This window comes from Nerophis lumbriciformis, linkage group LG36 (assembly GCF_033978685.3).
Source record: "Nerophis lumbriciformis linkage group LG36, RoL_Nlum_v2.1, whole genome shotgun sequence".
Lineage (NCBI taxonomy): Eukaryota > Metazoa > Chordata > Actinopteri > Syngnathiformes > Syngnathidae > Nerophis > Nerophis lumbriciformis.
Genome location: NC_084583.2, coordinates 23,145,001 through 23,159,072, shown reverse-complemented (window position 1 = coordinate 23,159,072; position 14,072 = coordinate 23,145,001). Strand labels below are relative to the sequence as shown.

Below are 14,072 nucleotides of genomic sequence, written 5' to 3'. Positions count from 1 at the left end.
GGCCCAAAGATGCCAAAGTGGCGAGAAATTGGACGTTTGTTCCGCACACTTTACCGACGAAAGCTATGCTACGACAGAGATGGCAAGAATGTGTGGATATCCTGCGACACTCAAAGCAGATGCATTTCCAACCATAAAGTCAAAGAAATCTGCCGCCAGACCCCCATTGAATCTGCCGGAGTGCGTGAGCTATTCAGGGACAAAGGACCTCGGTAGCACGGCAAGCAATGGCGGCAGTTTGTTCCCGCAGACGAGCGAGCTAAACCCCCTGGATGTCTTGGCTCACACCGTCCCTTATGCCACCGAAGATGATCAAGAGAAGAATATCGACTCTAGCTTCCCTGGCCTGCTGACATCAACTCCAAAACTGGACAGATCAGCTTTCAGGAAAAGAGCGCGGATGAGGGTATGTCTACAGAATATATTAATTGATGAAAACTTTATTCATTGCTCGCGGTTTTACGTAAATTACTATACATTAGAGATGCGCGGTTTGCGGGCACAACCGTGGAGTCCGTGGATTATCCGCGAATCGGGCGGATGAAATTTAAAAAAATTAGATTTTATCAGCGGGTCGGGTCGGGTCGGGCGATTGAAATAAAAAAAAATTAGATTTTAAATAGATTCAGGCGGGTGGCAGTTAAACCAATTCGGAAATATGATGTAGCGGCTAGCTACGGGGTGTTAGCCAATGGCTTTGGCTGGGGGGCGGGACTTCCGGGCAAGTTAGGGAAGTGACGTTGTTGACAGGAAGTGTTAGTTCGAGTTTTGCCGGGAAAGAGGGGAGACGCACATTGGAGCTGTTGTGTGGTTACATTGCATCTTATTACAATAAATACGAGACAAACGAATAAGTCTATGAGCCTACGTTCCTGGGAACATTACAATATATACATAGTTAAATGTTGTTACCCACATACGAAAAACGAGCAGGCACCTGCAGCATATGCCACAACAGAAGAAAAAAAAAAAAGAGATGGACACTTTTACGGAGCGGAGAAGGGACGCCTCGCCGGGGTCCGGGACCGAGGCCCCTTCCCCCGAGAGGGCCCCACCGGGAGCCGTAGCTGAGGCGATCTGCGAGAAGGGCCCGACGCACGTCCAGGGTCACCACCGTGCCCACCGCACCGACACCCCGCCTCGTCCGCCTTCGCCGCGGCCGGCGTCACGCGCAGCAGGTAAGCAGCTTACCTGCCCGCCACCCCCGTGGCGCGTAACAGGGGTCACTCCGCGCGCAGTGCGCTCACGAAAGGGGTGGGGCTCACCCTGGTTGATATAGACAGCAGCTAGGACGGTGGCCATGGAAGTTGGAACCCGCTAAGGAGTGTGTAACAACCCACCTGCCGAATCAACTAGCCCTGAAAATGGATGACGCTGGAACGTCGGGCTCATACGCGGCCGTCGCCGGCAGCGAGACGCGCTTGGAGGTGCGCTCAGCGCGGCTCCCATATGATTGCGCACTGGTGTGCGTCTGGGTCGTGATAGCGTGGCACGCGAATGTCTGTGCTGCGTTGGATCAGTCTCCTTTCTTTAACAGGCAAAAGCTTTATAACCTCACTAATGCCTTGCATCGTCTATATTAGATACATAACAACGGGCGGGTGCGGGCGGATGCAGTTCTGATCAAATGTTAGATCGGGTGGATGGTGGATGGTTGACGAGTTTCTGATGCGGTTGCGGATGAAATAATTGCCTATCCGCGCATCTCTACTATACATACACTGTGTTTACCAATAATTTAGCTTAAAAACATTACAACACTTAAAAACAAACACATACCAATCGTTGGTTAGAAGGCGATCGCCGAATTCGTCCTCGCTTTCTCCCGTGTCGCTGGCTGTCGTGTCGTTTTCGGCGGTTTCGCTTGCATACGGTTCAAACCGATATGGCTCAATAGCTTCAGTTTCTTCTTCAATTTCGCTTAAGCCGCTGAAATCCTAGTCTGATTCCGAGCTAATGTCGCTATAGCTTGCTGTTCTATCCGCCATGTTTGTTTGTGTTGGCTTCACTATGTGACGTCACAGGAAAATGGACGGGTGTATATAACGATGGTTAAAATCAGGCACTTTGAAGCTTTTTTTTAGCGATATTGCGTGATAGGTAAAATTTTGAAAAAAACTTCGAAAAATAAAATAAGCCACTGGGAACTGATTTTTAATGGTTTTAACCATTCTGAAATTGTGATAATGTTCCCCTTTAAATGGAGGAAAAGCGGACGCCTGGAAAGCATGCGGCTGTTAAGGGGTGAAAGTTTCAGGTGAGAGAGGACGTTAAAGGCAGTGTCTTTAAGGCACGCCCCCAATATGGTTGTCCGGGTGTTAGAGATGCGCGGATAGGCAATTTATCTCATCCGCAACCGCGTCAGAAAGTCGTCAACCATCCGCCATCCACCCGATGTAACGTTTGATCAGAACTACACCCGCCCGCCATACGCCCGTTGTTATATATCTAATATTAATAAAAAAAAAAAAAAAAGGGTGAAAACTACGCGAATTGCACCTTGTGCAGACAAGATTTTTCGATCGGACACGGAGGAATTAGCGATGTAAAAGACCACGTTGGGACAAAAAAAACACAAGTCTAATGCCGTTGCTAGCGATACAAGTGGAAAACTTTCAACGTTTTTCGTCGCCCAAACAGATTCTTTGGATGTGATAAATGCCGAAGTTTTATTTACGGAGGCAATAATTGAGCATGGACTTCCAATCGCACTGGCTGATCACATGGGACAGTTAATAATGTAATGCAACCTTTAAAAATCATTACGCGGTGATCGCGATCCCAAAAATAAACTTTTCTTGCATGATAATGTCCAGAAAAATTCGCTTTATATTACTATAGAGTCCTTTTAACGAATGAGTTTGATGGTTTATCACAAACCTTAAATGAAAGAAGTCCTTTGTTCTCCTGCACCATGGCCTTGCTTTGTGTTTGGTGCGCGTGTCGGCTGTATTTCACAGCAAGACATACTGTTAAAAGTGTTTATACTATTTATACTTTCAATTAACAAATTGAAGTCTTGTGAAAGGTTGACAGGATAACTGGCATTAACTGTCAAAATAATTTCAAACTATTGAAGTTAGCTTACAGAATAAACATGTCAATCAACCCATATGATTTTTGCTGTAATATTTTTGTTTTGAAAAGTCACTGTGACTGATAGAAAAGTGATGGTTTTAGCAACATTTTAACCTGTCTGAATGCTAATAATCATTTTGCGTCGGGGGGCGAAGCCCTGAACCCTCCACCAGGACTTTGTCCTGGACCTACCGGGGCCTGCGGCCCTTGGACCCTGGCTACTAGGTTTTTCTGATTTAAAAGTTGGCAGGTATGGTGAGGTTATAAAGCTTTTGCCTGTTAAAGAAAGGAGACTGATCCAATGGAGCACAGACTTGCGCGTGCCACGCTGTCACGACCCAGACGCACACCAGTGCGCAATCATATGGGAGCCGCGCTGAGCGCACCTCCAAGCGCGTCTCGCTGCCGGCGACGGCCGGGTATGGGCCCGACGCTCCAGCGCCATCCATTTTCAGGGCTAGTTGATTCGGCAGGTGGGTTGTTACACACTCCTTAGCGGGTTCCGACTTCCATGGCCACCGTCCTGCTCTCTATATCAACCAGGGTGAGCCCCACCCCTTTCGTGAGCGCACTGCGCGCGGAGTGACCCCTGTTACGCGCCCCCGGCAACAGGGGTGGCAAGCAGGTAAGCTGCGCGGGCGGAGCGCGCGGAGTGACCCATGTTACGAGCCCCCGGCCACGGGGGTGGCGGGCAGGTAAGCTGCTTACCTGCTGCGCGTGACGCCGGCCGCGGCGAAAGCGGACGAGGCGGGGTGTCGGTGCGGTGGGCGCGGTAGTGACCCTGGACGTGCGTCGGGCCCTTCTCGCGGATCGCCTCAGCTACGGCTCCCGGTGGGGCCCTCTCGGGGGAAGGGGCCTCGGTCCCGGACCCCGGCGAGGCGTCCCTTCTCCGCTCCGTAAAAGTGTCCATCTCTTTTCTTTTTTTTTCTTCTGTTGTGGCATATGCTGCAGGTGCCTGCTCGTTTTTCGTATGTGGGTAACAACATTTAACTATGTATATATATTTCCCAATTGGTTTAACTGCCACCCGCAAAAAAAAATAAAAATAAAAAAAAAAATCAAAAAAAAATCTAATTAATCCGCCCGACCCGACCCGCGAGCGGATAAAATCTTATTTTTTTTAATTTCATCCGCCCGATCCGCGGATAATCCGCGGACTCCGCGGTTGTGTCCGCAAACCGCGCATCTCTACCGGGTGGAAATCGGGAGAATGGTTGCCCCGGGTGATTTTCGGGAGGGGCACTGAAATTCGGGAGTCTCCCGGGAAAATCGGGAGGGTTGGCAAGTATGTTCATACCACAAAGTGGGGCGTACAAAACCCGAGTTATCGCCGCATTGATTAGTCACAATGAGAAGCAGATAGGGAGGACGATCAAAAAGCTACCTGGGCAGTAGGGCCACCACAGCGGTGAGGATGCAGACAAGGTAGAAAACAGGGTCTCTCATTTGATTCTGCAGGGTCCAGTACGAGTTGCAAGTAACACAGGAGGTGAACAGCAGCGTCATGATGAGGTAGAGCGCAACACTGCCCAGCATGGTGATCCAGTGAACAAATGTCTACAAGCCACAAAAAAAGCAGAGCCATAAAACTTATAGTTCCATATTTCCTTTGTCAGAAAAATGTATGAAAATGATTTGTAGTCACCCAGGCTTTGATCTCTATCGAGAGATGCAGGAGGATGGTAAACAAGGAAACCGCGTTCAAAGGAGTTCCAAAGGTAAACACGTCAATGTCCGAACCCTGGTAAGCCTGAAGAAAACCACAAGTTAGAATGTAGACTGATGTGCAACTGCAGAATCCACCTCCAAACATTCTTACCAAGTATGGAATGAAGAAGCAAATGAGACTCTGATAGAAGCCATCAAGCATGTTAATCCAGAAGGTGGAAAATCGATACACCTAAAATGGTAACGCACAAAGTATACAACACACATAATTGAATATCAACTGTATCATGGAACCATACTTGCCAACCTTGAGACCTCCGATTTCGGGAGGTGGGGGGGCGGGGGGGCTAGGAGGGGAGGAGTATATTTACAGCTAGAATTCACCAAGTCAAGTATTTCATATATATATATATATATATATATATATATATATATATATATATATATATATATATATATATATATATATACATATACAGGTAAAAGCCAGTAAATTAGAATATTTTGAAAAACTTGATTTATTTCAGTAATTGCATTCAAAAGGTGTAACTTGTACATTATATTTATTCATTGCACACAGACTGATGCATTCAAATGTTTATTTCATTTAATTTTGATGATTTGAAGTGGCAACAAATGAAAATCCAAAATTCCGTGTGTCACAAAATTAGAATATTACTTAAGGCTAATACAAAAAAGGGATTTTTAGAAATGTTGGCCAACTGAAAAGTATGAAAATGAAAAATATGAGCATGTACAATACTCAATACTTGGTTGGAGCTCCTTTTGCCTCAATTACTGCGTTAATGCGGCGTGGCATGGAGTCGATGAGTTTCTGGCACTGCTCAGGTGTTATGAGAGCCCAGGTTGCTCTGATAGTGGCCTTCAACTCTTCTGCGTTTTTGGGTCTGGCATTCTGCATCTTCCTTTTCACAATACCCCACAGATTTTCTATGGGGCTAAGGTCAGGGGAGTTGGCGGGCCAATTTAGAACAGAAATACCATGGTCCGTAAACCAGGCACGGGTAGATTTTGCGCTGTGTGCAGGCGCCAAGTCCTGTTGGAACTTGAAATCTCCATCTCCATAGAGCAGGTCAGCAGCAGGAAGCATGAAGTGCTCTAAAACTTGCTGGTAGACGGCTGCGTTGACCCTGGATCTCAGGAAACAGAGTGGACCGACACCAGCAGATGACATGGCACCCCAAACCATCACTGATGGTGGAAACTTTACACTAGACTTCAGGCAACGTGGATCCTGTGCCTCTCCTGTCTTCCTCCAGACTCTGGGACCTCGATTTCCAAAGGAAATGCAAAATTTGCTTTCGTCAGAAAACATGACTTTGGACCACTCAGCAGCAGTCCAGCTGGTGTCGGTCCACTCTGTTTCCTGAGATCCAGGGTCAACGCAGCCGTCTACCAGCAAGTTTTAGAGCACTTCATGCTTCCTGCTGCTGACCTGCTCTCTTTTTTGTATTAGCCTTACACAATATTCTAATTTTGTGACACACGGAATTTTGGATTTTCATTTGTTGCCACTTCAAATCATCAAAATTAAATGAAATAAACATTTGAATGCATCAGTCTGTGTGCAATGAATAAATATAATGTACAAGTTACACCTTTTGAATGCAATTACTGAAATAAATCAAGTTTTTCAAAATATTCTAATTTACTGGCTTTTACCTGTATATATATATATATATATATATATATATATATATATATATATATATATATATATATATATATATATATATATATATATATATATATATATATATATATATATATATAAGAAATACTTGACTTTCAGTGAATTCTAGCTGTATATATATATATATATATATATATATATATATATATACATATATATATATATATATATATATATATATATATATATATATATATATATATATATATAAATAAAATAAATACTTGAATTTCAGTGTTCATTTATTTACACATATACACACACATAACACTCATCTACTCATTGTTGAGTTAAGGGTTGAATTGTCCATCCTTGTTCTATTCTCTGTCACTATTTTTCTAACCATGCCGAACACCCTTTCGCAGGTACCCAGAAAGGTTTCGAGTACCACCAAAAAAACTGAATCTCTGAAGACAGTATAAAAATCTGTGTTAAAGGTGTACAAATACTGGTTGTATAATAAGCATGCTATTTTTTTTTTTTTTTTTTTTACAAATGAGGGTTAAGAGTTCAGTACTAAAATAAAAAAAAAAAAAGTGGCTTAAGTACAGTTTTTTAATTGAGCTGCTGCATTTTTTGGTTGGGTTGTTTATTTATTTTGAGTAACTTCTATACATTCCTAAAAGGGGAATAATGTAATAGAGTTATCCATGTTTGTCTGTTGCCATCTCCTGGTGAATGTTGGCTATAGCGTACTGGGGTTACTTTTTGGTTGGCCAACGATTTACGTGGTGTGTTGCGCACCTGACGTCACTCAGGTCCGCGTGGAGCTGGAGGGGGGCGTGGCTTCCAGCTCCGCCTGAATTTCGGGAGATTTTCGGGAGAAAAATTTGTCCCGGGAGGTTTTCGGGAGAGGCGCTGAATTTCGGGAGTCTCCCGGAAAATCCGGGAGGGTTGGCAAGTATGCATGGAACAGAGGCAATTTGAATTTTTTCATGCTCTGCTTTTACTTGGACTTTGGAATCTCAGTATAACTAAAGTGAGTACATCCCTTGCATTTCAGCAACATATTTTATTAATGTACCGTATTTTTCGCACTATAAGGCGCACCTAAAAACCACAAATTTTCTCAAAAGCTGACAGTGCGCCTTATAACCCGGTGCGCTTTATATATGGATTAATATTAAGATTCATTTTCATAAAGTTTCGGTCTCGCAACTACGGTAAACAGCCGCCATCTTTTTTCCCCGTAAAAGAGGAAGTGCTTCTTCTTCTACGCAAGCAACCGCCAAGGTAAGCACCCGCCCCCATAGAACAGGAAGCACTTCTTCTTCTACTGTAAGCAACCACCCGCCCGCGTAGAAGAAGAAAAAGCGCGCGGATATTACGTACGTTTCATTTCCTTTGTGTGTTTACATCTGTAAAGACCACAAAATGGCTCCTACTAAGCGACAGGTTTCCGGTTCATGAAAAGACGCAATCTCTCCATCCGCACACGGACTACTATTTCACAGCAACTGCCTAAAGACTTTCAAGAAAAGCTGGCTACTTTCCGTGCATATTGTAAAAACAAGATAGCTGAAAAAAAGATCCGGCCAGAGAACATTATCAACATGGACGAGGTTCCACTGACTTTTGATATTCCTGTGAACCGCACTGTGGATACAACGGGAGCACGTACGGTGAATATTCGCACCACAGGGAATGAGAAGTCATCCTTCACTGTGGTTCTAGCTTGCCATGCTAATGGCCAGAAACTTCCACCCATGGTGATGTTCAAAAGGAAGACCTTGCCAAAAGAGACCTTTCCAGCCGGCGTCATCATAAAAGCTAACTCGAAGGGATGGATGAAGAAAAGATGAGCGAGTGGTTAAGGTAAGTTTACGCGAAGAGGCCGGGTGGCTTTTTTCACGCAGCTCCGTCCATGTTGATATACGACTCCATGCGCGCCCACATCACGCTGGTTTTTAATATATTATTAAAGTTTGACTGACCTATCTGACTGTTTTTTTGACATTCCTTTAGCGCAGTTAGATGCGGCTTATAACACGGGGCGGCTTATAGGTGGACAAAGTTTTGAAATATGCCGTTCATTGAAGGCGCGGCTTATAACCCAGGGCGCCTTATGGTGCGGAAAATACGGTACATATTCTTAAGGGACACATCTGTGGAAAGGAAAATTGGATATTTAGTAATACCTAAACTCCCGGAAGTTTAGGTACTACTGATCTAGGTACTACTGACTACCTCCGATCACTCAGTGATCGGAGACGAAGCTCTCGATTTCAGTCTACGTTCCTACGAGCTTTGGGTAATGACCGAAAGGATAGGATCGTGAATACATGTGGCAGAAATGAGTTTCCTCTGTAATAAAATGGGTCCTGAAATACGAGGGGTGTGCGGCACTTACAAAACTTTTTTAAATACTCCAAAATAATGAATTGACAAACCGCCTTACCCCAGCACCTTGTCCAGTCCTGTACAGCTCAGGGACACCGAGCAGCACCTCTGCCGAAACATCTTTGTCCATGATCCCAAACATGATGGGGGGTACTGAGGTGAAGAAGAGGTTGAAGAAAATCAGCAGCCAGTAGTCTGTCATGGTGGCCGCTGTGAAACCACAGTAGAACTGATACCAGAAGAGAAGGTTGACATTGGCCTGAGAGATGGGTGACATCAAGCAAAAGTTGGTAAGGGTACATGCTGGTGATAAACACAACAAAGCTCTATTCATGTGTGAACGCACCAAATTTTTAAAGAAGAAGTAAATGATCATGTTGGCCAGACGAGTGTAGCACCAGTGTCCATGAACCAGCAGGAGCTTTTTCAGGTGTTTGAAGCGAGATATTGCAAAATCACTTGCCATGACTGCCTGCGGATGACAAAGCAGAATAACACCTTTGTCATTCTTGAATCAAACATATTATTACAGATACACATGAACACAAAAGACAGACCACAAGTTAATAACACTGTGACAAAGTGTAAGTCGATTTCCATGGAAATTCCGTTTCTGTCTCTCTGAGTCTTGTCCTCTTATTTTGACAAAACAAATTAAAAACTTGAAGTGCCGAAAGGGTTGAGGCCTTAACCCTGTAACACCCCTTGTTGTAAAATTACAACGTTACCTTTAACCATCCTAAAAAACAATCTGTTATATATTGTTTTTACCACATTTACACAGAGGTGGGTAGAGTAGCCAGAAATTGTACTCAAGTAAGAGTACTGTTACTTTAGAGATTTATTACTCAAGTAAAAGTAAGGAGTAGTCACCCAAATATTTACTTGAGTAAAAAGTAAAAAGTATGTTGTGAAAAAACTACTCAAGTACTGAGTAACTGATGAGTAACATACACACTCATATCATATATATATATATATATTTATATATATATATATACATACATTGATATATACAGTATATAATTTATATTTATTTATTTTGCTGTTTTTGTTTACATGTTAAAGGTGTTTTAATGAATATACATGCATGTTTAACATACAGATTCCTTTCTTTCATGAAGACTAGAATATAAGTTGGTGTATTACCTGACCTATGTAAGCGTCAATATATACCTTGATGTTGCAGAAAAAAGACCATATATTTTTTTAAACGATTTCCGAACTCTAAATGGGTGAATTTTGGCGAATTAAACGCCTTTCTATTATTTGCTCTCGGAGCGATGACGTCACGTTGTGACGTCACATCGGGAAGCAATCCTCCATTTTCTCAAACACCGAGTCAAATCAGCTCTGTTATTTTCCGTTTTTTCGACTGTTTTCCGTACCTTGGAGACATCATGCCTCGTCGGTGTGTTGTCGGAGGGTGTAACAACACGAACAGGGACGGATTCAAGTTGCACCAGTGGCCCAAAGATGCCAAAGTGGCAAGAAATTGGACGTTTGTTCCGCACACTTTACCGACGAAAGCTATGCTACGAAAGAGATGGCAAGAATGTGTGGATATCCTGCGACACTCAAAGCAGATGCATTTCCAACGATAAAGTCAAAGAAATCTGCCGCCAGACCCCCATTGAATCTGCCGGAGTGTGTGAGCAATTCAGGGACAAAGGACCTCGGTAGCACGGCAAGAAATGGCGGCAGTTTGTTCCCGCAGACGAGCGAGCTAAACCCCCTGGATGTCTTGGCTCACATCGTCCCTTATGCCACCGAAGATGATCAAGAGAAGAATATCGACCCTAGCTTCCCTGGCCTGCTGACATCAACTCCAAAACTGGACAGATCAGCTTTCAGGAAAAGAGCGCGGATGAGGGTATGTCTACAGAATATATTAATTGATGAAAATTGGGCTGTCTGCACTCTCAAAGTTGCCAAATGTATTTCATATGCTGTAAACCTAGTTCATAGTTGTTAGTTTCCTTTAATGCCAAACAAACACATACCAATCGTTGGTTAGAAGGCCATCGCCGAATTCGTCCTCGCTTTCTCCCGTGTCGCTGGCTGTCGTGTCGTTTTCCTCGGTTTCGCTTGCATACGTTTCAAACCGATATGGCTCAATAGCTTCAGTTTCTTCTTCAATTTGGTTTTCGCTACCTGCCTCCACACTACAACCATCCGTTTCAATACATGCGTAATCTGTTGAATCGCTTAAGCCGCTGAAATCCGAGTCTGAATCCGAGCTAATGTCGCTATAGCTTGCTGTTCTTTCCGCCATGTTTGTTTGTGTTGGCTTCACTATGTGACGTCACAGGAAAATGGACGGGTGTATATAACGATGGTTCAAATCAGGCACTTTGAAGCTTTTTTTAGGGATATTGCGTGATGGGTAAAATTTTGAAAAAAAACTTCGAAAAATAAAATAAGCCACTGGGAACTGATTTTTAATGGTTTTAACCATTCTGAAATTGTGATAATGTTCCCCTTTAAGAGTTTTATCTTGCTTCATATTTGTAATAAATGACTTCATAAAAATATAACTACGGTAATGTGTGATTATTATTAATGGTATATACCAGGGGTCGGCAACCTTTACCAGTCAAAGAGCCATTTTGACCAGTTTCACAAATTGTAGAAAACAATGGGAGCCACAAAATTGTTTTGAAATTGAAAATGAAATAACACTGTATACAAAGTTTTTTTTTTGCTTTGTGCTATGTATAAACCAGGGGTTTCAGACACGCTGCCCACACCTTGATATGGAATTTGAATGCTGGTGCGGCCATCACTGATGATGGAAACTTTACACTAGACTTCAGGCAACGTGGATCCTGTGCCTCTCCTGTCTTCCTCCAGACTCTGGGACCTCGATTTCCAAAGGAAATGCAAAATTTGCATGGTTGGGTGATGGTTTGGGGTGCCATGTCATCTGCTGGTGTCGGTCCACTCTGTTTCCTGAGATCCAGGGTCAACGCAGCCGTCTACCAGCAAGTTTTAGAGCTCTTCATGCTTCCTGCTGCTGACCTGCTCTATGGAGATGGAGATTTCAAGTTCCAACAGGACTTGGCGCCCGCACACAGCGCAAAATCTACCCGTGCCTGGTTTACGGACCATGGTATTTCTGTTCTAAATTGGCCCGCCAACTCCCCTGACCTTATCCCCATAGAAAATCTGTGGGGTATTGTGAAAAGGAAGATGCAGAATGCCAGACCCAAAAACGCAGAAGAGTTGAAGGCCACTATCAGAGCAACCTGGGCTCTCATAACACCTGAGCAGTGCCAGAAACTCATGGACTCCATGCCACGCCGCATTAACGCAGTAATTGAGGCAAAAGGAGCTCCAACCAAGTATTGAGTATTGTACATGCTCATATTTTTCATTTTCATACTTTTCAGTTGGCCAACATTTCTAAAAATCCCTTTTTTGTATTAGCCTTAAGTAATATTCTAATTTTGTGACACACGGAATTTTGGATTTTCATTTGTTGCCACTTCAAATCATCAAAATTAAATGAAATAAACATTTGAATGCATCAGTCTGTGTGCAATGAATAAATATAATGTACAAGTTACACCTTTTGAATGCAATTACTGAAATAAATCAAGTTTTTCAAAATATTCTAATTTACTGGCTTTTACCTGTATATATATATATTTTTTAGGTTTTTCTATATTTGGGTCTTACAGGGTTAAAGGAGAAGCAAAACATGTTGTTCCTTCGTACCTGCATTCCTTCCTGACCGGATATGCCGATCCCGATATCGGCTGCTTGGATCATGTTAACATCATTGGCTCCATCACCTGAGGTCACATGTTGGAAGTTGTCAGTTGAGGTTTTGTAAACATCGCCGATATATCCAATCGACTCTTTCCAAATTCATTTGTTTTCATTACAAAACCCGACAAAAGTAGCGGGACCACTAAATTGGAAAACGTTTGTCCGTGCATTCAAACATTTTTTTTTTTTTTAACAACAACCACCAAAAAGGTCAGAGGTCACTGCAATTGTCTCACAATCTCTGTGTTCTAGTTCAGTCTCGTTCATTCCAAAGTTGCCCAATGGTGTTGAGGTCAGGCTTTGCGCTCTGGGGTCAAATGGTTACACAAATGTGTGAGCATAACATTGTCCAAATATCTTGGTAGAATGCAGAATGATTAAGGGGGGACTAAGAGGTCTAGCCAGTCCATAGTTAATTAATTAATGGATTAAGAGGTGTGTCTCAATACATTTGTGCATATTATTAATTATAGGTCTTGAAATAGTAAATATAGTGGCACCTTGTTTTTTGTTATACAAACCCCGTTTCCATATGAGTTGGGAAATTGTGTAAATATAAACAGAATACAATGATTTGAAAATCATTTTCAACCCATATTCAGTTGAATATGCTACAAAGACAACATATTTGATGTTCAAACTCATAAACATTTTTTTTTTGAGCAAAGAATCATTAACTTTAGAGTTTGATGCAAGCAACACGTGACAAAGAAGTTGGGAAAGGTGGCAATAAATACTGATAAAGTTGAGGAATGCTCATCAAACACTTATTTGGAACATCCCACAGGTGAGCAGGCAAATTGGGAACAGGTGGGTGCCATGATTGGGTATAAAAGTAGATTCCATGAAATGCTCAGTCATTCCCAAACAAGGATGGGGGCGAGGGTCACCGCTTTGTCAACAAATGCGTGAGCAAATTGTTGAACAGTTTAAGAAAAACCTTTCTCAACCAGCTATTGCAAGGAATTTAGGGATTTCACCATCTACGGTCCGTAATATCATCAAAGGGTTCAGAGAATCTGGAGAAATCACTGCACGTAAGCAGCTAAGCCCGTGACCTTCCGATCCCTCAGGCTGTACTGCATCAACAAGCGACATCAGTGTGTAAAGGATATCACCACATGGGCTCAGGAACACTTCAGAAACCCACTGTCAGTAACTACAGTTGGTCGCTACATCTGTAAGTGCAAGTTAAAACTCTCCTATGCAAGGCGAAAACCATTTATCAACAACACCCAGAAACGCATTCAGCTTTGCTGGGCCTGAGCTCATCTAAGATGGACTGATACAAAGTGGAAAAGTGTTCTGTGGTCTGACGAGTCCACATTTCAAATTGTTTTTGGAAACTGTGGACGTCGTGTCCTCCGGACCAAAGAGGAAAAGAACCATCCGGATTGTTATAGGCGCAAAGTTGAAAAGCCAGCATCTGTGATGGTATGGGGGTGTATTAGTGCCCAAGACATGGGTAACTTACACATCTGTGAAGGCGCCATTAATG

The 14,072-nt window shown here is 43.0% G+C and overlaps 1 protein-coding gene across 2 annotated transcripts in view; it reads right to left on the bottom strand.

Moving 5' to 3' along the window:
• The window catches only part of atp10b (ATPase phospholipid transporting 10B), a 105,914-nt gene that overhangs the window by 24,746 nt on the left and 67,096 nt on the right, over positions 1-14,072 (bottom strand). For both annotated transcript variants that reach the window (XR_012049356.1, XM_061930097.2), the window contains exons 15-20: positions 12,521-12,597; positions 9,147-9,272; positions 8,859-9,059; positions 4,898-4,978; positions 4,724-4,828; positions 4,463-4,635 (exon numbers count right to left, since the gene is read on the bottom strand). Coding sequence is in view for 1 of the 2 variants with exons in the window: in XM_061930097.2 (XP_061786081.2) it covers positions 4,463-4,635; positions 4,724-4,828; positions 4,898-4,978; positions 8,859-9,059; positions 9,147-9,272; positions 12,521-12,597 (763 nt within the window). In the remaining variant the exon portion in view is untranslated. The remainder of the gene's footprint in view (positions 1-4,462; positions 4,636-4,723; positions 4,829-4,897; positions 4,979-8,858; positions 9,060-9,146; positions 9,273-12,520; positions 12,598-14,072) is intronic.